At 49.8% G+C, this 22660-nt stretch overlaps 1 protein-coding gene across 2 annotated transcripts; it reads left to right on the forward strand.

Annotated features, from left to right (window-relative positions):
* Nucleotides 1-5861: 5861 nt before the first annotated feature.
* On the forward strand, nt 5862-20866 carry LOC129845821 (RNA demethylase ALKBH5-like). 2 transcript variants are annotated; one of them, XM_055913746.1, is made up of 3 exons: nt 5862-6727; nt 7720-7890; nt 8253-8395. In XM_055913746.1, exons 1-3 carry the CDS (start codon nt 6506-6508, stop codon nt 8367-8369), a joined length of 510 nt encoding a protein of 169 aa, XP_055769721.1. In that variant the 5' UTR covers nt 5862-6505; the 3' UTR covers nt 8370-8395. The 2 variants fall into 2 exon arrangements, with proteins under 2 accessions (XP_055769721.1, XP_055769722.1); XM_055913747.1 differs by lacking the exon at nt 8253-8395 and adding an exon at nt 20766-20866 and having other exon boundaries at nt 5864-6727.
* The last annotated feature ends 1794 nt before the right edge of the window (nt 20867-22660 follow it).

A 22660-nucleotide genomic window follows, 5' to 3' on the forward strand; every position in this document is an offset into this window, starting at 1 on the left:
AATACAGCCCTTAATACAGCCCTTAGTACAGCCCTTAGTACAGCCCTTAATACAGCCCTTAATACAGCCCTTAGTACAGCCCTTAGTACAGCCCTTAGTACAGCCCTTAGTACAGCCCTTAGTACAGCCCTTAATACAGCCCTTAATACAGCCCTTAATACAGCCCTTAATACAGCCCTTAGTACAGCCCTTAGTACAGCCCTTAATACAGCCCTTAATACAGCCCTTAATACAGCCCTTAATACAGCCCTTAATACAGCCCTTAATACAGCCCTTAGTACAGCCCTTAGTACAGCCCTTAATACAGCCCTTAATACAGCCCTTAATACAGCCCTTAATACAGCCCTTAATACAGCCCTTAGTACAGCCCTTAGTACAGCCCTTAATACAGCCCTTAGTACAGCCCTTAATACAGCCCTTAATACAGCCCTTAGTACAGCCCTTAATACAGCCCTTAATACAGCCCTTAATACAGCCCTTAGTACAGCCCTTAATACAGCCCTTAATACAGCCCTTAGTACAGCCCTTAATACAGCCCTTAATACAGCCCTTAATACAGCCCTTAATACAGCCCTTAATACAGCCCTTAGTACAGCCCTTAGTACAGCCCTTAATACAGCCCTTAATACAGCCCTTAATACAGCCCTTAATACAGCCCTTAATACAGCCCTTAGTACAGCCCTTAATACAGCCCTTAATACAGCCTGGATACAGCCCTTAATACAGCCCTTAATACAGCCCTTAGTACAGCCCTTAATACAGCCCTTAATACAGCCCTTAATACAGCCCTTAGTACAGCCCTTAGTACAGCCCTTAGTACAGCCCTTAGTACAGCCCTTAATACAGCCCTTAGTACAGCCCTTAATACAGCCCTTAATACAGCCCTTAATACAGCCCTTAATACAGCCCTTAGTACAGCCCTTAATACAGCCCTTAATACAGCCCTTAGTACAGCCTGGATACAGCTGTTAGAAGGAACAAGCTACCCCACTGGGTCCCCTGTTAGAAGGAACAAGCTACCCCACTGGGTCCCCTGTTAGAAGGAACAAGCTACCTCACTGGGTCCCCTGTTAGAAGGAACAAGCTACCCCACTGGGTCCCCTGTTAGAAGGAAGAAGCTATCCCACTGGGTCCCCTGTTAGAAGGAACAAGCTACCCCACTGGGTCCCCTGTTAGAAGGAACAAGCTATCCCACTGGGTCCCCTGTTAGAAGGAACAAGCTACCTCACTGGGTAACCTGTTAGAAGGAACAAGCTACCCCGCTGGGTAACCTGTTAGAAGGAACAAGCTACCCCACTGGGTCCCCTGTTTGAAGGAACAAGCTACCCCACTGGGTCCCCTGTTTGAAGGAACAAGCTACCTCACTGGGTCCCCTGTTTGAAGGAACAAGCTACCCCACTGGGTCCCCTGTTAGAAGGAACAAGCTACCTCACTGGGTAACCTGTTAGAAGGAACAAGCTACCCCGCTGGGTAACCTGTTAGAAGGAACAAGCTACCCCACTGGGTCCCCGGTTAGAAGGAACAAGCTACCTCACTGGGTCCCCTGTTAGAAGGAACAAGCTACCCCACTGGGTAACCTGTTAGAAGGAACAAGCTACCCCACTGGGTCCCCTGTTAGAAGGAACAAGCTACCTCACTGGGTAACCTGTTAGAAGGAACAAGCTACCCCACTGGGTAACCTGTTAGAAGGAACAAGCTACCCCACTGGGTAACCTGTTAGAAGGAACAAGCTACCCCACTGGGTAACCTGTTAGAAGGAACAAGCTACCCCACTGGGTAACCTGTTAGAAGGAACAAGCTACCCCACTGGGTCCCCTGTTAGAAGGAACAAGCTACCCCACTGGGTCCCTTATAGAAGGAACAAGCTACCCCACTGGGTCCCCTGTTAGAAGGAACAAGCTACCCCACTGGGTCCCCTGTTAGAAGGAACAAGCTACCTCACTGGGTCCCCTGTTAGAAGGAACAAGCTACCCCACTGGGTCCCCTGTTAGAAGGAACAAGCTATCCCACTGGGTCCCCTGTTAGAAGGAACAAGCTACCCCACTGGGTCCCCTGTTAGAAGGAACAAGCTATCCCACTGGGTCCCCTGTTAGAAGGAACAAGCTACCTCACTGGGTAACCTGTTAGAAGGAACAAGCTACCCCGCTGGGTAACCTGTTAGAAGGAACAAGCTACCCCACTGGGTCCCCGGTTAGAAGGAACAAGCTACCTCACTGGGTCCCCTGTTAGAAGGAACAAGCTACCCCACTGGGTAACCTGTTAGAAGGAACAAGCTACCCCACTGGGTCCCCTGTTAGAAGGAACAAGCTACCTCACTGGGTAACCTGTTAGAAGGAACAAGCTACCCCACTGGGTAACCTGTTAGAAGGAACAAGCTACCCCACTGGGTAACCTGTTAGAAGGAACAAGCTACCCCACTGGGTAACCTGTTAGAAGGAACAAGCTACCCCACTGGGTAACCTGTTAGAAGGAACAAGCTACCCCACTGGGTCCCCTGTTAGAAGGAACAAGCTACCCCACTGGGTCCCTTATAGAAGGAACAAGCTACCCCACTGGGTCCCCTGTTAGAAGGAACAAGCTACCCCACTGGGTCCCCAGTTAGAAGGAACAAGCTACCTCACTGGGTCCCCTGTTAGAAGGAACAAGCTACCCCACTGGGTCCCCTTATAGAAGGAACAAGCTACCTCACTGGGTCCCCTGTTAGAAGGAACAAGCTACCCCACTGGGTCCCCTGTTAGAAGGAACAAGCTACCCCACTGGGTCCCCTGTTTGAAGGAACAAGCTACCCCACTGGGTCCCCTGTTTGAAGGAACAAGCTACCCCACTGGGTCCCCTGTTAGAAGGAACAAGCTACCCCACTGGGTCCCCTGTTAGAAGGAACAAGCTACCCCACTGGGTAACCTGTTAGAAGGAACAAGCTACCCCACTGGGTCCCCTGTTAGAAGGAACAAGCTACCTCACTGGGTAACCTGTTAGAAGGAACAAGCTACCCCACTGGGTCCCCTGTTAGAAGGAACAAGCTACCCCACTGGGTCCCTTATAGAAGGAACAAGCTACCCCACTGGGTAACCTGTTAGAAGGAACAAGCTACCCCGCTGGGTAACCTGTTAGAAGGAACAAGCTATCCCACTGGGTAACCTGTTAGAAGGAACAAGCTATCCCACTGGGTAACCTGTTAGAAGGAACAAGCTATCCCACTGGGTAACCTGTTAGAAGGAACAAGCTACCCCACTGGGTAACCTGTTAGAAGGAACAAGCTATCCCACTGGGTAACCTGTTAGAAGGAACAAGCTACCCCACTGGGTAACCTGTTAGAAGGAACAAGCTACCCCACTGGGTCCCCTGTTAGAAGGAACAAGCTACCCCACTGGGTCCCCTGTTAGAAGGAACAAGCTACCCCACTGGGTAACCTGTTTAAAGGAACAAGCTACCCCACTGGGTCCCCTGTTAGAAGGAACAAGCTACCTCACTGGGTAACCTGTTAGAAGGAACAAGCTATCCCACTGGGTAACCTGTTAGAAGGAACAAGCTATCCCACTGGGTAACCTGTTAGAAGGAACAAGCTACCTCACTGGGTAACCTGTTAGAAGGAACAAGCTATCCCACTGGGTAACCTGTTAGAAGGAACAAGCTATCCCACTGGGTAACCTGTTAGAAGGAACAAGCTACCCCACTGGGTCCCCTGTTAGAAGGAACAAGCTATCCCACTGGGTCCCCTGTTAGAAGGAACAAGCTACCTCACTGGGTAACCTGTTAGAAGGAACAAGCTATCCCACTGGGTCCCCTGTTAGAAGGAACAAGCTACCTCACTGGGTAACCTGTTAGAAGGAACAAGCTACCCCACTGGGTCCCCTGTTAGAAGGAACAAGCTACCCCACTGGGTCCCCTGTTAGAAGGAAGAAGCTACCCCACTGGGTCCCCTGTTAGAAGGAACAAGCTACCTCACTGGGTCCCCTGTTAGAAGGAACAAGCTACCCCACTGGATTAGTCAATATCACCACTAAATCACTATAGAAGACAGTAGTCAATATCACCACTAAATCCCTATAGAAGACAGTAGTCAATATCACCACTAAATCCCTATAGAAGACAGTAGTCAATATCACCACTAAATCCCTATAGAAGACAGTAGTCAATATCACCACTAAATCCCTGTAGAAGACAGTAGTCAATATCACCACTAAATCCATGTAGAAGACAGTAGTCAATATCACCACTAAATCCCTATAGAAGACAGTAGTCAATATCACCACTAAATCCCTATAGAAGACTAGTCAATATCACCACTAAATCCCTATAGAAGACTGTAGTCAATATCACCACTAAATCCCTATAGAAGACAGTAGTCAATATCACCACTAAATCCCTATAGAAGACAGTAGTCAATATCACCACTAAATCCCTATAGAAGACAGTAGTCAAGTCAAGGATGAAATATATGAATCATGTCACCTGTTTTGTATGAAGGGGTGAAATATATTAATCATGTTACCTGTTTTGTATGAAGGGGTGAAATATATGAATCATGTTACCTGTTTTGTATGAAGGGGTGAAATATATGAATCATGTTACCTGTTTTGTATGAAGGGGTGAAATATATGAATCATGTTACCTGTTTTGTATGAAGGGGTGAAATGAGACACTTTGATATGGGTGGTGGCCACAATATTGAAATCATCATGAGGGGTCAGGGCATGCTCTGAGTACGTATGACTGCAGGTCAGATAGAGCAACGTCAGGGCATGTCTGAGTACGTATGACTGCAGGTCAGATAGAGCAACGTCAGAGCATGCTCTGAGTACGTATGACTGTAGGTCAGATAGAGCGACGTCAGAGCATGCTCTGAGTACGTATGACTGTAGGTCAGACAGAGCAACGTCAGAGCATGCTCTGAGTACGTAAGACTGCAGGTCAGATAGAGCAACGTCAGAGCATGCTCTGAGTACGTATGACTGTAGGTCAGATAGAGCAACGTCAGAGCATGCTCTGAGTACGTATGACTGCAGGTCAGATAGAGCAACGTCAGAGCATGCTCTGAGTACGTATGACTGCAGATCAGATAGAGCAACGTCAGAGCATGCTCTGAGTACGTAAGACTGTAGATCAGATAGAGCAACGTCAGAGCATGCTCTGAGTACGTAAGACTGTAGGTCAGATAGAGCAACGTCAGAGCATGCTCTGAGTACGTAAGACTGCAGGTCAGATAGAGCAACGTCAGAGCATGCTTGAGAGGACCAGAAGTTGGATATAGTTGTGTGTGTTAACTGTAGAGGGGTGATGTTGACGGAGGAATCAGAAAGTCTCCGGTGTGAGAGAGAGGCAGGTTAAAATGGCCAGAGTCGGAGTAGTGCAGAAGGTGTTGTATGCTGAGGCAGTGAAGAAAGTAGAGGAGGATGGGGTCAAAGGGGCGACGGGGCATCCTAAGAGGAATCCAGTGACTAGTAGATTTGTTCCAGCACAGAGGGATCGGCCAACACTTTATACTTCAGCAAGGTTAGGCTTCTTAGCATTCATAGCAATGGTTATAAAACTGTACCACATAAATGGAATGTAAAATCATCACAGAAAAATAGATGATGTGGTGTCAGCTGTGTATTTTGGGTATATGAAATTTTGGCATGGTGCAGGAGTAGATAGGGGCAAAGTAGTGGAATGAGGTAAGTGGGTTTTTTAATGAGTGTAGATGGTGATGTCTATGGGGCTCTATTTCATTTCTTTCTTAGAGGAACAAGACTAATGAAGAGAATTGAATGTAGTCCGGGGCCCTGCGGTGAACTGCCCTCACACCCCAGTCCAGTAGTTGGCGGTGTACACATACACACACACCTAACAGTCGAATGCGATCCGGCAAAAACACAAATTCCACCGAAGAAGAAAACCCGAGTCTGTATTCGGTTCGACTCGGTCAGAGGTCTGAAAATGCGTGGTGCTAAACTAGCTTTTTACCACTTTTATTTTCAGATGTAATAAACGACTCGAAGCTTCCGTCTAAAAACTCATAACGTCGTATGTGGACAGACCGTAAGAACATATTTTTTTTTTACCGATTTGTAACATCGCCTTAGTCACTAGAAATACCGTTGTTAAAGGCTACATAGGTAGCATGGCTAACGTTAGCTAGCCGATTAGCAACCCGTTAGCGATACAGTGTCGAATACATTGACACGAAACTAGTCAATAACGGGACAAGAATAATGTTAATAAACTAAACGCGGGTTAATTCCATGGATTTAACTGGGTAAAAAATAGCTAAATTGACCACTTGAATCGTCGACTTTTGGTTGACAAGCCGTTTTAAGTTAGTGAGTTGTGTTTGCTAAGTTGCTAGGTTAGCCAGCCACATCACAACATAACCTCTTGACAGCCTGCCAGCAGCTAGTTACCGTTACCGTGAGGACGGTCACCGGCCCCCGGTCTCGCTTCTACAGACTGACAGTTATGGAAGTTAAATAACGATAAATAAACAACTCCAAATTTAACTTGTTAATTATATATTTAAAACAAAATGTCAGCCAGCGGTTTCTCCGACCTGCGGGAAAAGCTGAAGTCCATGACTCCTCGGGACAATTACAAAAACAGAGTTGCCGACAAGGACGAGAGTTTCAAAAACAGAAAAGTGAAAGTTACCGACGGAGGCAGTAGAAACGGGAACGGCCGGAAGCGGAAGCACCGAGATTCCTCCGAGGATGAGGTGGAACACAGCGACCCTGTGGAGTCCCGTGAGCAGGTATGATGATCCTGTACCGGCTGTTAACACCGAAGTTACTTCTCTTGACATAAATCCAATTCAAAGTATGAATCAATATTTCTGTCTTTTCCCCCCCACTCTCTCTCTCCTCGTCTCTCTCTCTCCTCTTCTCTCTCTCTCCTCTTCTCTCTCTCTCCTCGTCTCTCTCTCTCCTCGTCTCTCTCTCTCTCCTCGTCTCTCTCTCTCTCTCTCTCCTCGTCTCTCTCTCTCCTCGTCTCTCTCTCTCTCCTCGTCTCTCTCTCTCCTCGTCTCTCTCTCTCCTCGTCTCTCTCTCTCTCCTCGTCTCTCTCTCTCTCCTCGTCTCTCTCTCTCCTCGTCTCTCTCTCTCTCCTCGTCTCTCTCTCTCTCCTCGTCTCTCTCTCCTCGTCTCTCTCTCTCTCCTCGTCTCTCTCTCTCTCCTCGTCTCTCTCTCTCTCCTCGTCTCTCTCTCTCTCCTCGTCTCTCTCTCTCTCCTCGTCTCTCTCTCTCTCCTCGTCTCTCTCTCTCTCCTCGTCTCTCTCTCTCCTCGTCTCTCTCCGTCTCTCTCTCTCCTCGTCTCTCTCTCTCCTCGTCTCTCTCTCCTCGTCTCTCTCTCCTCGTCTCTCTCTCTCCGTCTCTCTCTCCTCGTCTCTCTCCGTCTCTCTCTCTCCTCGTCTCTCTCCGTCTCTCTCTCTCCTCGTCTCTCTCCGTCTCTCTCTCTCCTCGTCTCTCTCTCTCTCCTCGTCTCTCTCCTTGTCTCTCTCTCTCCTCGTCTCTCCCCGTCTCTCTCTCTCCGTCTCTCTCTCTCCGTCTCTCTCTCTCCGTCTCTCTCTCTCCTCGTCTCTCTCTCTCCTCGTCTCGTCTCTCTCCGTCTCTCTCTCTCTCTCCTCGTCTCGTCTCTCTCCGTCTCTCTCTCTCTCTGTCTCTCTCTCTCCTCGTCTCTCTCCTTGTCTCTCTCTCTCCTCGTCTCTCTCCTTGTCTCTCTCTCTCCTCGTCTCTCTCCGTCTCTCCAGGAGGCGAGGCGTGTCCAGAGTGGCATTGTTCAGGTAGAGGTCTTCTCTAAAGAGGACTGTGATGTCATTGAGGGGAAGATAAATGAGGTGGTTGCTAACGGAGAAGCTGGGCTTTACCGGGAACACACTGTAGATCGGGCTCCGCTACGGAACAAATATTTCTTTGGAGAGGTGAGGTCACACACCTGTTCTTCCTCTCTCTGTCTCTAAACCCCTCTACTCTTCCTCTCTCTCTCTCTAAACCCCTTTACTCTCCCTCTCTCTCGCTAAACCCCTCATCCTCTCTCTCACTCTGTCTCTAAACCCCTCTACTCTCCCTCTCTGTCTCTAAACCCCTCTCTTCCTCTCTCTCTCACCCCGTCTCCTCTTCCAGGGTTATACATACGGGGCCCAGCTAGAGAAGATACTCTTCCTCTCTGTCTCTAAACCCCTCTCTTCCTCTCTCTCACTCTGTCTCTAAACCCCTCTACTCTCCCCCTCTCTGTCTCTAAACCCCTCTCTTCCTCTCTCTCTCACCCCGTCTCCTCTTCCAGGGCTATACATACGGGGCCCAGCTAGAGAAGATACTCTCCCTCTCTGTCTCTAAACCCCTCTCTTCCTCTCCCTCTCTGTCTCTAAACCCCTCTCTTCCTCTCCCTCTCTGTCTCTAAACCCCTCTCTTCCTCTCTTCCTCTCTGTCTCTAAACCCTAAACTAATGAGTAATTCCTGGTCAGGATATTAATGTAGTTGTCCTCAGGGAGAGAAGACCTCAGGCTTTATGAGTCTAATGAGTAATTCCTGGTCAGGTTATTAATGTAGTTGTCCTCAGGGAGAGAAGACCTCAGGCTTTATGAGTCTAATGAGTAATTCCTGGTCAGGTTATTAATGTTGTTGTCCTCAGGGAGAGAAGACCTCAGGCTTTATGAGTCTAATGTGTAATTACTGGTCAGGTTATTAATGTTGTTGTCCTCAGGGACAGAAGACCTCAGGCTTTATGAGTCTAATGTGTAATTCCTGGTCAGGTTATTAATGTTGTTGTTCTCAGGGAGAGAAGACCTCAGGCTTTATGAGTCTAGTGTGTAATTACTGGTCAGGTTATTAATGTTGTTGTCCTCAGGGAGAGAAGACCTCAGGCTTTATGAGTCTAATGAGTCCTGGTCAGGTTATTAATGTAGTTGTCCTCAGGGAGAGAAGACCTCAGGCTTTATGAGTCTAATGAGTAATTCCTGGTCACACACCTGTTCTTCCTCTCTCTGTCTCTAAACCCCTTTACTCTCCCTCTCTCTCTCTAAACCCCTTTACTCTTCCTCTCTCTCTCTCTAAACCCCTTTACTCTCCCTCTCTCTCGCTAAACCCCTCTCTTCCTCTCTCTCACTCTGTCTCTAAACCCCTCTACTCTCCCCCTCTCTGTCTCTAAACCCCTCTCTTCCTCTCTCTCTCACCCCGTCTCCTCTTCCAGGGCTATACATACGGGGCCCAGCTAGAGAAGATACTCTCTGTCTCTGTCTCTAAACCCCTCTACTCTCCCCCTCTCTGTCTCTAAACCCCTCTCTTCCTCTCTCTCTCACCCCGTCTCCTCTTCCAGGGCTATACATACGGGGCCCAGCTAGAGAAGATACTCTTCCTCTCTGTCTCTAAACCCCTCTCTCCCTCTCTGTCTCTAAACCCCTCTCTTCCTCTCTGTCTCTAAACCCCTCTCTCCCTCTCTGTCTCTAAACCCCTCTCTCCCTCTCTGTCTCTAAACCCCTCTCTTCCTCTCTCCCTCTCTGTCTCTAAACCCCTCTCTTCCTCTCTCTCTCACCCCGTCTCCTCTTCCAGGGCTATACATACGGGGCCCAGCTAGAGAAGATACTCTCTGTCTCTAAACCCCTCTCTTCCTCTCTCCCTCTCTGTCTCTAAACCCCTCTCTTCCTCTCTGTCTCTAAACCCCTCTCTTCCTCTCTCTCTCACCCCGTCTCCTCTTCCAGGGCTATACATACGGGGCCCAGCTAGAGAAGATACTCTCTGTCTCTAAACCCCTCTCTCTCTCTCTGTCTCTAAACCCCTCTCTCCCTCTCTCTCTCACCCCGTCTCCTCTTCCAGGGCTATACATACGGGGCCCAGCTAGAGAAGATACTCTCCCTCTCTCTCTCTAAACCCCTCTCTTCCTCTCTGTCTCTAAACCCCTCTCTCCCTCTCTGTCTCTAAACCCCTCTCTTCCTCTCTGTCTCTAAACCCCTCTCTTCCTCTCCCTCTCTAAACCCCTCTCTCCCTCTCCCTCTCTGTCTCTAAACCCCTCTCTTCCTCTCTGTCTCTAAACCCCTCTCTCCCTCTCTGTCTCTAAACCCCTCTCTTCCTCTCCCTCTCTGTCTCTAAACCCCTCTCTTCCTCTCTCTGTCTCTAAACCCCTCTCTCCCTCTCTGTCTCTAAACCCCTCTCTTCCTCTCCCCTCTCTGTCTCTAAACCCCTCTCTTCCTCTCTGTCTCTAAACCCCTCTCTCCCTCTCTGTCTCTAAACCCCTCTCTTCCTCTCCCTCTCTGTCTCTAAACCCCTCTCTTCCTCTCTCTGTCTCTAAACCCCTCTCTTCCTCTCTCTCTCACCCCGTCTCCTCTTCCAGGGCTATACATACGGGGCCCAGCTAGAGAAGATACTCTCTGTCTCTAAACCCCTCTCTCCCTCTCTGTCTCTAAACCCCTCTCTTCCTCTCTGTCTCTAAACCCCTCTCTTCCTCTCCCTCTCTCTCTAAACCCCTCTCTTCCTCTCCCTCTCTGTCTCTAAACCCCTCTCTTCCTCTCTGTCTCTAAACCCCTCTCTTCCTCTCCCTCTCTCTCTAAACCCCTCTCTTCCTCTCTGTCTCTAAACCCCTCTCTTCCCCTCTCTGTCTCTAAACCCCTCTCTTCCTCTCTGTCTCTAAACCCCTCTCTTCCTCTCTCTCTCACCCTGTCTCCTCTTCCAGGGCTATACATACGGGGCCCAGCTAGAGAAGATACTCTCTCTCTCTGTCTCTAAACCCCTCTCTTCCTCTTCCTCTCTGTCTCTAAACCCCTCTCTTCCTCTCTCTCTCACCCCGTCTCCTCTTCCAGGGCTATACATACGGGGCCCAGCTAGAGAAGATACTCTCTGTCTCTAAACCCCTCTCTTCCTCTCCCTCTCTGTCTCTAAACCCCTCTCTCCCTCTCCCTCTCTCTGTCTCTAAACCCCTCTCTTCCTCTCTGTCTCTAAACCCCTCTCTTCCTCTCTCCCTCTCTGTCTCTAAACCCCTCTCTTCCTCTCTCCCTCTCTGTCTCTAAACCCCTCTCTTCCTCTTCCTCTCTGTCTCTAAACCCCTCTCTTCCTCTCTGTCTCTAAACCCCTCTCTTCCTCTCTGTCTCTAAACCCCTCTCTTCCTCTCTGTCTCTAAACCCCTCTCTCCCTCTCTCTGTCTCTAAACCCCTCTCTTCCTCTCTCTCTCACCCCGTCTCCTCTTCCAGGGCTATACATACGGGGCCCAGCTAGAGAAGATACTCTCTCCCTCTCTGTCTCTAAACCCCTCTCTTCCTCTTCCTCTCTGTCTCTAAACCCCTCTCTTCCTCTCTGTCTCTAAACCCCTCTCTTCCTCTCTCCCTCTCTGTCTCTAAACCCCTCTCTCCCTCTCTGTCTCTAAACCCCTCTCTTCCTCTCCCTCTCTCTGTCTCTAAACCCCTCTCTTCCTCTCTCTCTCACCCCGTCTCCTCTTCCAGGGCTATACATACGGGGCCCAGCTAGAGAAGATACTCTCTGTCTCTGTCTCTAAACCCCTCTCTTCCTCTCCCTCTCTCTGTCTCTAAACCCCTCTCTTCCTCTCTTCCTCTCTGTCTCTAAACCCCTCTCTTCCTCTCTCCCTCTCTGTCTCTAAACCCCTCTCTCCCTCTCTGTCTCTAAACCCCTCTCTTCCTCTCCCCTCTCTGTCTCTAAACCCCTCTCTTCCTCTCTGTCTCTAAACCCCTCTCTTCCTCTCTCTGTCTCTAAACCCCTCTCTTCCTCTCTGTCTCTAAACCCCTCTCTTCCTCTCCCTCTCTCTGTCTCTAAACCCCTCTCTTCCTCTCTCTGTCTCTAAACCCCTCTCTTCCTCTCTGTCTCTAAACCCCTCTCTTCCTCTCCCTCTCTCTGTCTCTAAACCCCTCTCTCCCTCTCTGTCTCTAAACCCCTCTCTTCCTCTCCCTCTCTCTGTCTCTAAACCCCTCTCTTCCTCTCTCTCTCACCCCGTCTCCTCTTCCAGGGCTATACATACGGGGCCCAGCTAGAGAAGATACTCTCTGTCTCTAAACCCCTCTCTCCCTCTCTGTCTCTAAACCCCTCTCTTCCTCTCTGTCTCTAAACCCCTCTCTTCCTCTCTCCCTCTCTGTCTCTAAACCCCTCTCTCCCTCTCTGTCTCTAAACCCCTCTCTTCCTCTCTCTGTCTCTAAACCCCTCTCTTCCTCTCTGTCTCTAAACCCCTCTCTTCCTCTCCCTCTCTCTGTCTCTAAACCCCTCTCTTCCTCTCTGTCTCTCTGTCTCTAAACCCCTCTCTCCCTCTCTGTCTCTAAACCCCTCTCTTCCTCTCTCTGTCTCTAAACCCCTCTCTCCCTCTCTGTCTCTAAACCCCTCTCTCCCTCTCTGTCTCTAAACCCCTCTCTTCCTCTCTCTGTCTCTAAACCCCTCTCTTCCTCTCTCTGTCTCTAAACCCCTCTCTCCCTCTCTGTCTCTAAACCCCTCTCTTCCTCTCCCTCTCTCTGTCTCTAAACCCCTCTCTTCCTCTCTGTCTCTAAACCCCTCTCTTCCTCTCTCTCTCACCCCGTCTCCTCTTCCAGGGCTATACATACGGGGCCCAGCTAGAGAAGATACTCTCCCTCTCTGTCTCTAAACCCCTCTCTTCCTCTCTGTCTCTAAACCCCTCTCTTCCTCTCTGTCTCTAAACCCCTCTCTTCCTCTCTCTCTCACCCCGTCTCCTCTTCCAGGGCTATACATACGGGGCCCAGCTAGAGAAGATACTCTCTCTCTCTAAACCCCTCTCTCCCTCTCTGTCTCTAAACCCCTCTCTTCCTCTCCCTCTCTCTGTCTCTAAACCCCTCTCTTCCTCTCTGTCTCTGTCTCTAAACCCCTCTCTTCCTCTCCCCCTCTCTGTCTCTAAACCCCTCTCTCTCTCTCTGTCTCTAAACCCCTCTCTTCCTCTCTCCCTCTCTGTCTCTAAACCCCTCTCTCCCTCTCTGTCTCTAAACCCCTCTCTTCCTCTCTCTCTCACCCCGTCTCCTCTTCCAGGGCTATACATACGGGGCCCAGCTAGAGAAGATACTCTCTCTCTCTGTCTCTAAACCCCTCTCTTCCTCTCCCTCTCTGTCTCTAAACCCCTCTCTTCCTCTCTCTCTCACCCCGTCTCCTCTTCCAGGGCTATACATACGGGGCCCAGCTAGAGAAGATACTCTCCCTCTCTGTCTCTAAACCCCTCTCTTCCTCTCTCTCTCTGTCTCTAAACCCCTCTCTTCCTCTCCCTCTCTCTGTCTCTAAACCCCTCTCTTCCTCTCCCTCTCTGTCTCTAAACCCCTCTCTTCCTCTCCCTCTCTGTCTCTAAACCCCTCTCTCCCTCTCTGTCTCTAAACCCCTCTCTCCCTCTCTGTCTCTAAACCCCTCTCTTCCTCTCTCTCTCTGTCTCTAAACCCCTCTCTTCCTCTCCCTCTCTGTCTCTAAACCCCTCTCTTCCTCTCCCTCTCTCTGTCTCTAAACCCCTCTCTCCCTCTCTCTCTCTAAACCCCTCTCTTCCTCTCTCTCTCACCCCGTCTCCTCTTCCAGGGCTATACATACGGGGCCCAGCTAGAGAAGATACTCTCCCTCTCTGTCTCTAAACCCCTCTCTCCCTCTCTGTCTCTAAACCCCTCTCTCCCTCTCTGTCTCTAAACCCCTCTCTTCCTCTCTTCCTCTCTGTCTCTAAACCCCTCTCTTCCTCTCTCTCTCACCCCGTCTCCTCTTCCAGGGCTATACATACGGGGCCCAGCTAGAGAAGATACTCTCCCTCTCTGTCTCTAAACCCCTCTCTCCCTCTCCCTCTCTGTCTCTAAACCCCTCTCTTCCTCTCTCTCACCCCGTCTCCTCTTCCAGGGCTATACATACGGGGCCCAGCTAGAGAAGATACTCTCCCTCTCTGTCTCTAAACCCCTCTCTTCCTCTCTGTCTCTAAACCCCTCTCTTCCTCTCTCTGTCTCTAAACCCCTCTCTTCCTCTCCCTCTCTGTCTCTAAACCCCTCTCTTCCTCTCTCTCTCTGTCTCTAAACCCCTCTCTTCCTCTCCCTCTCTGTCTCTAAACCCCTCTCTTCCTCTCTCTCTCTCTGTCTCTTAAACCCCTCTCTTCCTCTCTCTCTCTCTGTCTCTTAAACCCCTCTCTTCCTCTCCCTCTCTGTCTCTAAACCCCTCTCTTCCTCTCTCTCTCTCTGTCTCTTAAACCCCTCTCTTCCTCTCTCTCTCTCTGTCTCTTAAACCCCTCTCTTCCTCTCTCTCTCTCTGTCTCTTAAACCCCTCTCTTCCTCTCCCTCTCTGTCTCTAAACCCCTCTCTTCCTCTCTGTCTCTAAACCCCTCTCTTCCTCTCTCTCTCACCCCGTCTCCTCTTCCAGGGCTATACATACGGGGCCCAGCTAGAGAAGATACTCTCCCTCTCTGTCTCTAAACCCCTCTCTTCCTCTCTCTCTCTGTCTCTAAACCCCTCTCTTCCTCTCTCTCTCTGTCTCTAAACCCCTCTCTTCCTCTCTGTCTCTCTAAACCCCTCTCTTCCTCTCTCTCTCACCCCGTCTCCTCTTCCAGGGCTATACATACGGGGCCCAGCTAGAGAAGATACTCTCCCTCTCTGTCTCTAAACCCCTCTCTTCCTCTCCCTCTCTGTCTCTAAACCCCTCTCTTCCTCTCCCTCTCTCTGTCTCTAAACCCCTCTCTTCCTCTCTCTCTCACCCCGTCTCCTCTTCCAGGGCTATACATACGGGGCCCAGCTAGAGAAGATACTCTCTCTCTCTGTCTCTAAACCCCTCTCTCTCTCTCTGTCTCTAAACCCCTCTCTTCCTCTCCCTCTCTCTGTCTCTAAACCCCTCTCTTCCTCTCTCTCTCACCCTGTCTCCTCTTCCAGGGCTATACATACGTGGCCCAGCTAGAGAAGATACTCTCCCTCTCTGTCTCTAAACCCCTCTCTTCCTCTCTGTCTCTAAACCCCTCTCTTCCTCTCTCTGTCTCTAAACCCCTCTCTTCCTCTCCCTCTCTGTCTCTAAACCCCTCTCTTCCTCTCTCTCTCACCCCGTCTCCTCTTCCAGGGCTATACATACGGGGCCCAGCTAGAGAAGATACTCTCCCTCTCTGTCTCTAAACCCCTCTCTTCCTCTCCCTCTCTCTAAACCCCTCTCTTCCTCTCTGTCTCTAAACCCCTCTCTCCCTCTCTCTCTCACCCCGTCTCCTCTTCCAGGGCTATACATACGGGGCCCAGCTAGAGAAGATACTCTCCCTCTCTGTCTCTAAACCCCTCTCTTCCTCTCCCTCTCTGTCTCTAAACCCCTCTCTTCCTCTCCCTCTCTGTCTCTAAACCCCTCTCTTCCTCTCCCTCTCTGTCTCTAAACCCCTCTCTTCCTCTCCCTCTCTGTCTCTAAACCCCTCTCTTCCTCTCTCTGTCTCTAAACCCCTCTCTTCCTCTCTGTCTCTGTCTCTAAACCCCTCTCTTCCTCTCTCTCTCTAAACCCCTCTCTTCCTCTCCCTCTCTCTGTCTCTAAACCCCTCTCTTCCTCTCTCTCTCACCCCGTCTCCTCTTCCAGGGCTATACATACGGGGCCCAGCTAGAGAAGATACTCTCCCTCTCTGTCTCTAAACCCCTCTCTTCCTCTCTGTCTCTAAACCCCTCTCTTCCTCTCCCTCTCTGTCTCTAAACCCCTCTCTTCCTCTCTCTGTCTCTGTCTCTAAACCCCTCTCTTCCTCTCCCTCTCTGTCTCTAAACCCCTCTCTTCCTCTCTCTGTCTCTGTCTCTAAACCCCTCTCTTCCTCTCCCTCTCTGTCTCTAAACCCCTCTCTCCCTCTCTGTCTCTAAACCCCTCTCTTCCTCTCTCTGTCTCTAAACCCCTCTCTTCCTCTCCCTCTCTGTCTCTAAACCCCTCTCTTCCTCTCTCTCTCACCCCGTCTCCTCTTCCAGGGCTATACATACGGGGCCCAGCTAGAGAAGATACTCCCCCTCTCTGTCTCTAAACCCCTCTCTTCCTCTCTCTGTCTCTAAACCCCTCTCTTCCTCTCCCTCTCTGTCTCTAAACCCCTCTCTTCCTCTCCCTCTCTGTCTCTAAACCCCTCTCTCTCTCTCTGTCTCTAAACCCCTCTCTTCCTCTCTCTCTCACCCCGTCTCCTCTTCCAGGGCTATACATACGGGGCCCAGCTAGAGAAGATACTCTCTGTCTCTAAACCCCTCTCTTCCTCTCCCTCTCTGTATCTAAACCCCTCTCTTCCTCTCCCTCTCTGTCTCTAAACCCCTCTCTTCCTCTCCCTCTCTGTCTCTAAACCCCTCTCTTCCTCTCCCTCTCTGTCTCTAAACCCCTCTCTTCCTCTCCCTCTCTGTCTCTAAACCCCTCTCTTCCTCTCCCTCTCTGTCTCTAAACCCCTCTCTTCCTCTCTCTCTCTGTCTCTAAACCCCTCTCTTCCTCTCCCTCTCTCTGTCTCTAAACCCCTCTCTTCCTCTCTCTCTCACCCCGTCTCCTCTTCCAGGGCTATACATACGGGGCCCAGCTAGAGAAGATACTCTCTCTCTCTCTGTCTCTAAACCCCTCTCTCCCTCTCTCTCTGTCTCTAAACCCCTCTCTTCCTCTCTGTCTCTAAACCCCTCTCTTCCTCTCTGTCTCTAAACCCCTCTCTTCCTCTCTCTCACCCCGTCTCCTCTTCCAGGGCTATACATACGGGGCCCAGCTAGAGAAGATACTCTCCCTCTCTGTCTCTAAACCCCTCTCTTCCTCTCTGTCTCTAAACCCCTCTCTTCCTCTCCCTCTCTGTCTCTAAACCCCTCTCTTCCTCTCTCTCACCCCGTCTCCTCTTCCAGGGCTATACATACGGGGCCCAGCTAGAGAAGATACTCTCTGTCTCTAAACCCCTCTCTTCCTCTCTCTCTCTCTGTCTCTAAACCCCTCTCTTCCTCTCTCTGTCTCTAAACCCCTCTCTTCCTCTCTCCCTCTCTGTCTCTAAACCCCTCTCTTCCTCTCCCTCTCTGTCTCTAAACCCCTCTCTTCCTCTCCCTCTCTCTGTCTCTAAACCCCTCTCTTCCTCTCTCTCTCACCCTGTCTCCTCTTCCAGGGCTATACATACGGGGCCCAGCTAGAGAAGATACTCTCTGTCTCTAAACCCCTCTCTTCCTCTCTCTGTCTCTAAACCCCTCTCTTCCTCTCCCTCTCTCTGTCTCTAAACCCCTCTCTTCCTCTCTCTCTCACCCTGTCTCCTCTTCCAGGGCTATACATACGGGGCCCAGCTAGAGAAGATACTCTCCCTCTCTGTCTCTAAACCCCTCTCTTCCTCTCCCTCTCTCTGTCTCTAAACCCCTCTCTTCCTCTCCCTCTCTGTCTCTAAACCCCTCTCTTCCTCTCTCTCTCTGTCTCTAAACCCCTCTCTTCCTCTCCCTCTCTCTGTCTCTAAACCCCTCTCTTCCTCTCTCTCTCTGTCTCTAAACCCCTCTCTTCCTCTCCCTCTCTCTGTCTCTAAACCCCTCTCTTCCTCTCTCTCTCACCCCGTCTCCTCTTCCAGGGCTATACATACGGGGCCCAGCTAGAGAAGATACTCTCCCTCTCTGTCTCTAAACCCCTCTCTTCCTCTCTGTCTCTAAACCCCTCTCTTCCTCTCCCTCTCTGTCTCTAAACCCCTCTCTTCCTCTCTCTCTCACCCCGTCTCCTCTTCCAGGGCTATACATACGGGGCCCAGCTAGAGAAGATACTCTCCCTCTCTCTGTCTCTAAACCCCTCTCTTCCTCTCCCTCTCTGTCTCTAAACCCCTCTCTTCCTCTCTGTCTCTAAACCCCTCTCTTCCTCTCCCTCTCTGTCTCTAAACCCCTCTCTTCCTCTCTCTCTCACCCCGTCTCCTCTTCCAGGGCTATACATACGGGGCCCAGCTAGAGAAGATACTCTCCCTCTCTGTCTCTAAACCCCTCTCTTCCTCTCCCTCTCTGTCTCTAAACCCCTCTCTTACTCTCTCTCTCTCTGTCTCTAAACCCCTCTCTACCTCTCCCTCTCTCTGTCTCTAAACCCCTCTCTTCCTCTCCCTCACTCTGTCTCTAAACCCCTCTCTTCCTCTCTCTGTCTCTAAACCCCTCTCTTCCTCTCCCTCTCTGTCTCTAAACCCCTCTCTCCCTCTCTGTCTCTAAACCCCTCTCTCCCTCTCTGTCTCTAAACCCCTCTCTTCCTCTCTCTGTCTCTAAACCCCTCTCTTCCTCTCTCTCTCACCCCGTCTCCTCTTCCAGGGCTATACATACGGGGCCCAGCTAGAGAAGATACTCTCCCTCTCTGTCTCTAAACCCCTCTCTTCCTCTCTGTCTCTAAACCCCTCTCTTCCTCTCCCTCTCTGTCTCTAAACCCCTCTCTTCCTCTCTCTGTCTCTAAACCCCTCTCTTCCTCTCTGTCTCTAAACCCCTCTCTTCCTCTCTGTCTCTAAACCCCTCTCTTCCTCTCTTCCTCTCTGTCTCTAAACCCCTCTCTTCCTCTCTCTCTGTCTCTAAACCCCTCTCTTCCTCTCTCTCTCACCCCGTCTCCTCTTCCAGGGCTATACATACGGGGCCCAGCTAGAGAAGATACTCTCTGTCTCTAAACCCCTCTCTTCCTCTTCCTCTCTCTGTCTCTAAACCCCTCTCTTCCTCTCCCTCTCTCTGTCTCTAAACCCCTCTCTTCCTCTCTCTCTCTCACCCCGTCTCCTCTTCCAGGGCTATACATACGGGGCCCAGCTAGAGAAGATACTCTCCCTCTCTGTCTCTAAACCCCTCTCTTCCTCTCCCTCTCTGTCTCTAAACCCCTCTCTTCCTCTCCCTCTCTCTGTCTCTAAACCCCTCTCTTCCTCTCCCTCTCTCTGTCTCTAAACCCCTCTCTTCCTCTCTCTCTCTCACCCCGTCTCCTCTTCCAGGGCTATACATACGGGGCCCAGCTAGAGAAGATACTCTCTGTCTCTAAACCCCTCTCTCCCTCTCTGTCTCTAAACCCCTCTCTTCCTCTCCCTCTCACCCCGTCTCCTCTTCCAGGGCTATACATACGGGGCCCAGCTAGAGAAGATACTCTCTCTCTCTGTCTCTAAACCCCTCTCTTCCTCTCCCTCTCTGTCTCTAAACCCCTCTCTTCCTCTCCCTCTCTGTCTCTAAACCCCTCTCTTCCTCTCTTCCTCTCTGTCTCTAAACCCTAAACTAATGAGTAATTCCTGGTCAGGATATTAATGTAGTTGTCCTCAGGGAGAGAAGACCTCAGGCTTTATGAGTCTAATGAGTAATTCCTGGTCAGGTTATTAATGTAGTTGTCCTCAGGGAGAGAAGACCTCAGGCTTTATGAGTCTAATGAGTAATTCCTGGTCAGGTTATTAATGTTGTTGTCCTCAGGGAGAGAAGACCTCAGGCTTTATGAGTCTAATGTGTAATTACTGGTCAGGTTATTAATGTTGTTGTCCTCAGGGACAGAAGACCTCAGGCTTTATGAGTCTAATGTGTAATTCCTGGTCAGGTTATTAATGTTGTTGTTCTCAGGGAGAGAAGACCTCAGGCTTTATGAGTCTAGTGTGTAATTACTGGTCAGGTTATTAATGTTGTTGTCCTCAGGGAGAGAAGACCTCAGGCATTATGAGTCTAGTGTGTAATTACTGGTCAGGTTATTAATGTTGTTGTCCTCAGGGAGAGAAGACCTCAGGCTTTATGAGTCTAATGTGTAATTACTGGTCAGGTTATTAATGTTGTTGTCCTCAAGGAGAGAAGACCTCAGGCTTTATGAGTCTAATGTGTCCTGGTCAGGTTATTAATGTAGTTGTCCTCAGGGAGAGAAGACCTCAGGCTTTATGAGTCTAATGTGTCCTGGTCAGGTTATTAATGTTGTTGTCCTCAGGGACAGAAGACCTCAGGCTTTATGAGTCTAGTGTGTAATTACTGGTCAGGTTATTAATGTAGTTGTCCTCAAGGAGAGAAGACCTCAGGCTTTATGAGTCTAATGTATAATTCCTGGTCAGGTTATTAATGTAGTTGTCCTCAAGGAGAGAAGACCTCAGGCTTTATGAGTCTAATGAGTCCTGGTCAGGTTATTAATGTAGTTGTCCTCAAGGAGAGAAGACCTCAGGCTTTATGAGTCTAATGAGTAATTCCTGGTCAGGTTATTAATGTAGTTGTCCTCAAGGAGAGAAGACCTCAGGCTTTATGAGTCTAATGAGTAATTCCTGGTCAGGTTATTAATGTAGTTGTCCTCAGGGAGAGAAGACCTCAGGCTTTATGAGTCTAATGTGTAATTACTGGTCAGGTTATTAATGTTGTTGTCCTCAGGGAGAGAAGACCTCAGGCTTTATGAGTCTAATGAGTCCTGGTCAGGTTATTAATGTAGTTGTCCTCAGGGAGAGAAGACCTCAGGCTTTATGAGTCTAATGAGTAATTCCTGGTCAGGTTATTAATGTAGTTGTCCTCAGGGAGAGAAGACCTCAGGCTTTATGAGTCTAATGAGTAATTCCTGGTCAGGTTATTAATGTAGTTGTCCTCAGGGAGAGAAGACCTCAGGCTTTATGAGTCTAATGAGTAATTCCTGGTCAGGTTATTAATGTAGTTGTCCTCAGGGAGAGAAGACCTCAGGCTTTATGAGTCTAATGAGTAATTCCTGGTCAGGTTATTAATGTAGTTGTCCTCAGGGAGAGAAGACCTCAGGCTTTATGAGTCTAATGAGTAATTCCTGGTCAGGTTATTAATGTAGTTGTCCTCAGGGAGAGAAGACCTCAGGCTTTATGAGTCTAATGAGTAATTCCTGGTCAGGTTATTAATGTAGTTGTCCTCAGGGAGAGAAGACCTCAGGCTTTATGAGTCTAATGAGTAATTCCTGGTCAGGTTATTAATGTGTGAATGTTGTTGCTTCCTTCTGAATCCTCCTTTCTTTATTTCAACAGACGAGTCTGGGAGTAACAGAGTTGAAATGATGGAGATGCAACCTTTACTGGGTCCTGGATCAGCGATGGAGAGAGGAGGAAGACAGGCTGTTGATGCTCTAGAAGATCAGGAGAGAGGAGGAAGACAGGCTGTTGATGCTCTAGAAGATCAGGAGAGAGGAGGAAGACAGGCTGTTGATGCTCTAGAAGATCAGGAGAGAGGAGGAAGACAGGCTGTTGATGCTCTAGAAGATCAGGAGAGAGGAGGAAGACAGGCTGTTGATGCTCTAGAAGATCAGGAGAGAGGAGGAAGACAGGCTGTTGATGCTCTAGAAGATCAGGAGAGAGGGGGAAGACAGGCTGTTGATGCTCTAGAAGATCAGGAGAGAGGGGGAAGACAGGCTGTTGATGCTCTAGAAGATCAGGAGAGAGGAGGAAGACAGGCTGTTGATGCTCTAGAAGATCAGGAGAGAGGAGGAAGACAGGCTGTTGATGCTCTAGAAGATCAGGAGAGAGGAGGAAGACAGGCTGTTGATGCTCTAGAAGATCAGGAGAGAGGGGGAAGACAGGCTGTTGATGCTCTAGAAGATCAGGAGAGAGGGGGAAGACAGGCTGTTGATGCTCTAGAAGATCAGGAGAGAGGAGGAAGACAGGCTGTTGATGCTCTAGAAGATCATGAGAGAGGAGGAAGACAGGCTGTTGATGCTCTAGAAGATCAGGAGAGAGGAGGAAGACAGGCTGTTGATGCTCTAGAAGATCAGGAGAGAGGGGGAAGACAGGCTGTTGATGCTCTAGAAGATCAGGAGAGAGGAGGAAGACAGGCTGTTGATGCTCTAGAAGATCAGGAGAGAGGAGGAAGACAGGCTGTTGATGCTCTAGAAGATCAGGAGAGAGGAGGAAGACAGGCTGTTGATGCTCTAGAAGATCAGGAGAGAGGAGGAAGACAGGCTGTTGATGCTCTAGAAGATCAGGAGAGAGGAGGAAGACAGGCTGTTGATGCTCTAGAAGATCAGGAGAGAGGGGGAAGACAGGCTGTTGATGCTCTAGAAGATCAGGAGAGAGGGGGAAGACAGGCTGTTGATGCTCTAGAAGATCAGGAGAGAGGAGGAAGACAGGCTGTTGATGCTCTAGAAGATCAGGAGAGAGGAGGTAGACAGGCTGTTGATGCTCTAGAAGATCAGGAGAGAGGAGGAAGACAGGCTGTTGATGCTCTAGAAGATCAGGAGAGAGGGGGAAGACAGGCTGTTGATGCTCTAGAAGATCAGGAGAGAGGAGGAAGACAGGCTGTTGATGCTCTAGAAGATCAGGAGAGAGGAGGAAGACAGGCTGTTGATGCTCTAGAAGATCAGGAGAGAGGAGGAAGACAGGCTGTTGATGCTCTAGAAGATCAGGAGAGAGGAGGAAGACAGGCTGTTGATGCTCTAGAAGATCAGGAGAGAGGAGGAAGACAGGCTGTTGATGCTCTAGAAGATCAGGAGAGAGGAGGAAGACAGGCTGTTGATGCTCTAGAAGATCAAGAGAGAGAGGAGGAAGACAGGCTGTTTATGTTCTAGAAGATCAGGAGAGAGAGGAGGAAGACAGGCTCTTGATGCTCTAGAAGATCAGGAGAGAGGAGGAAGACAGGCTGTTGATGCTCTAGAAGATCAGGAGAGAGGAGGAAGACAGGCTGTTGATGCTCTAGAAGATCAGGAGAGAGGAGGAAGACAGGCTGTTGATGCTCTAGAAGATCAGGAGAGAGGAGGAAGACAGGCTCTTGATGCTCTAGAAGATCAGGAGAGAGGAGGAAGACAGGCTGTTGATGCTCTAGAAGATCAGGAGAGAGGAGGAAGACAGGCTGTTGATGCTCTAGAAGATCAGGAGAGAGGGGGAAGACAGGCTGTTGATGCTCTAGAAGATCAGGAGAGAGGAGGAAGACA

This window comes from Salvelinus fontinalis, unplaced genomic scaffold (genome assembly GCF_029448725.1).
Source record: "Salvelinus fontinalis isolate EN_2023a unplaced genomic scaffold, ASM2944872v1 scaffold_0376, whole genome shotgun sequence".
In the NCBI taxonomy this organism is placed as follows: Eukaryota; Metazoa; Chordata; class Actinopteri; order Salmoniformes; family Salmonidae; genus Salvelinus; species Salvelinus fontinalis.

Excerpts from the sequence above, each read along its gene's own strand:
- LOC129845821 (XM_055913746.1), top strand. The coding sequence starts at position 6,506 with ATGTCAGCCAGCGGTTTCTCCGACCTGCGGGAAAAGCTGAAGTCCATG. Across the intron at positions 6,728-7,719 it reads CTGTGGAGTCCCGTGAGCAG|GAGGCGAGGCGTGTCCAGAG; the intron begins GTATGATGATCC and ends CCGTCTCTCCAG. Across the intron at positions 7,891-8,252 it reads ACAAATATTTCTTTGGAGAG|GGCTATACATACGGGGCCCA; the intron begins GTGAGGTCACAC and ends CTCCTCTTCCAG.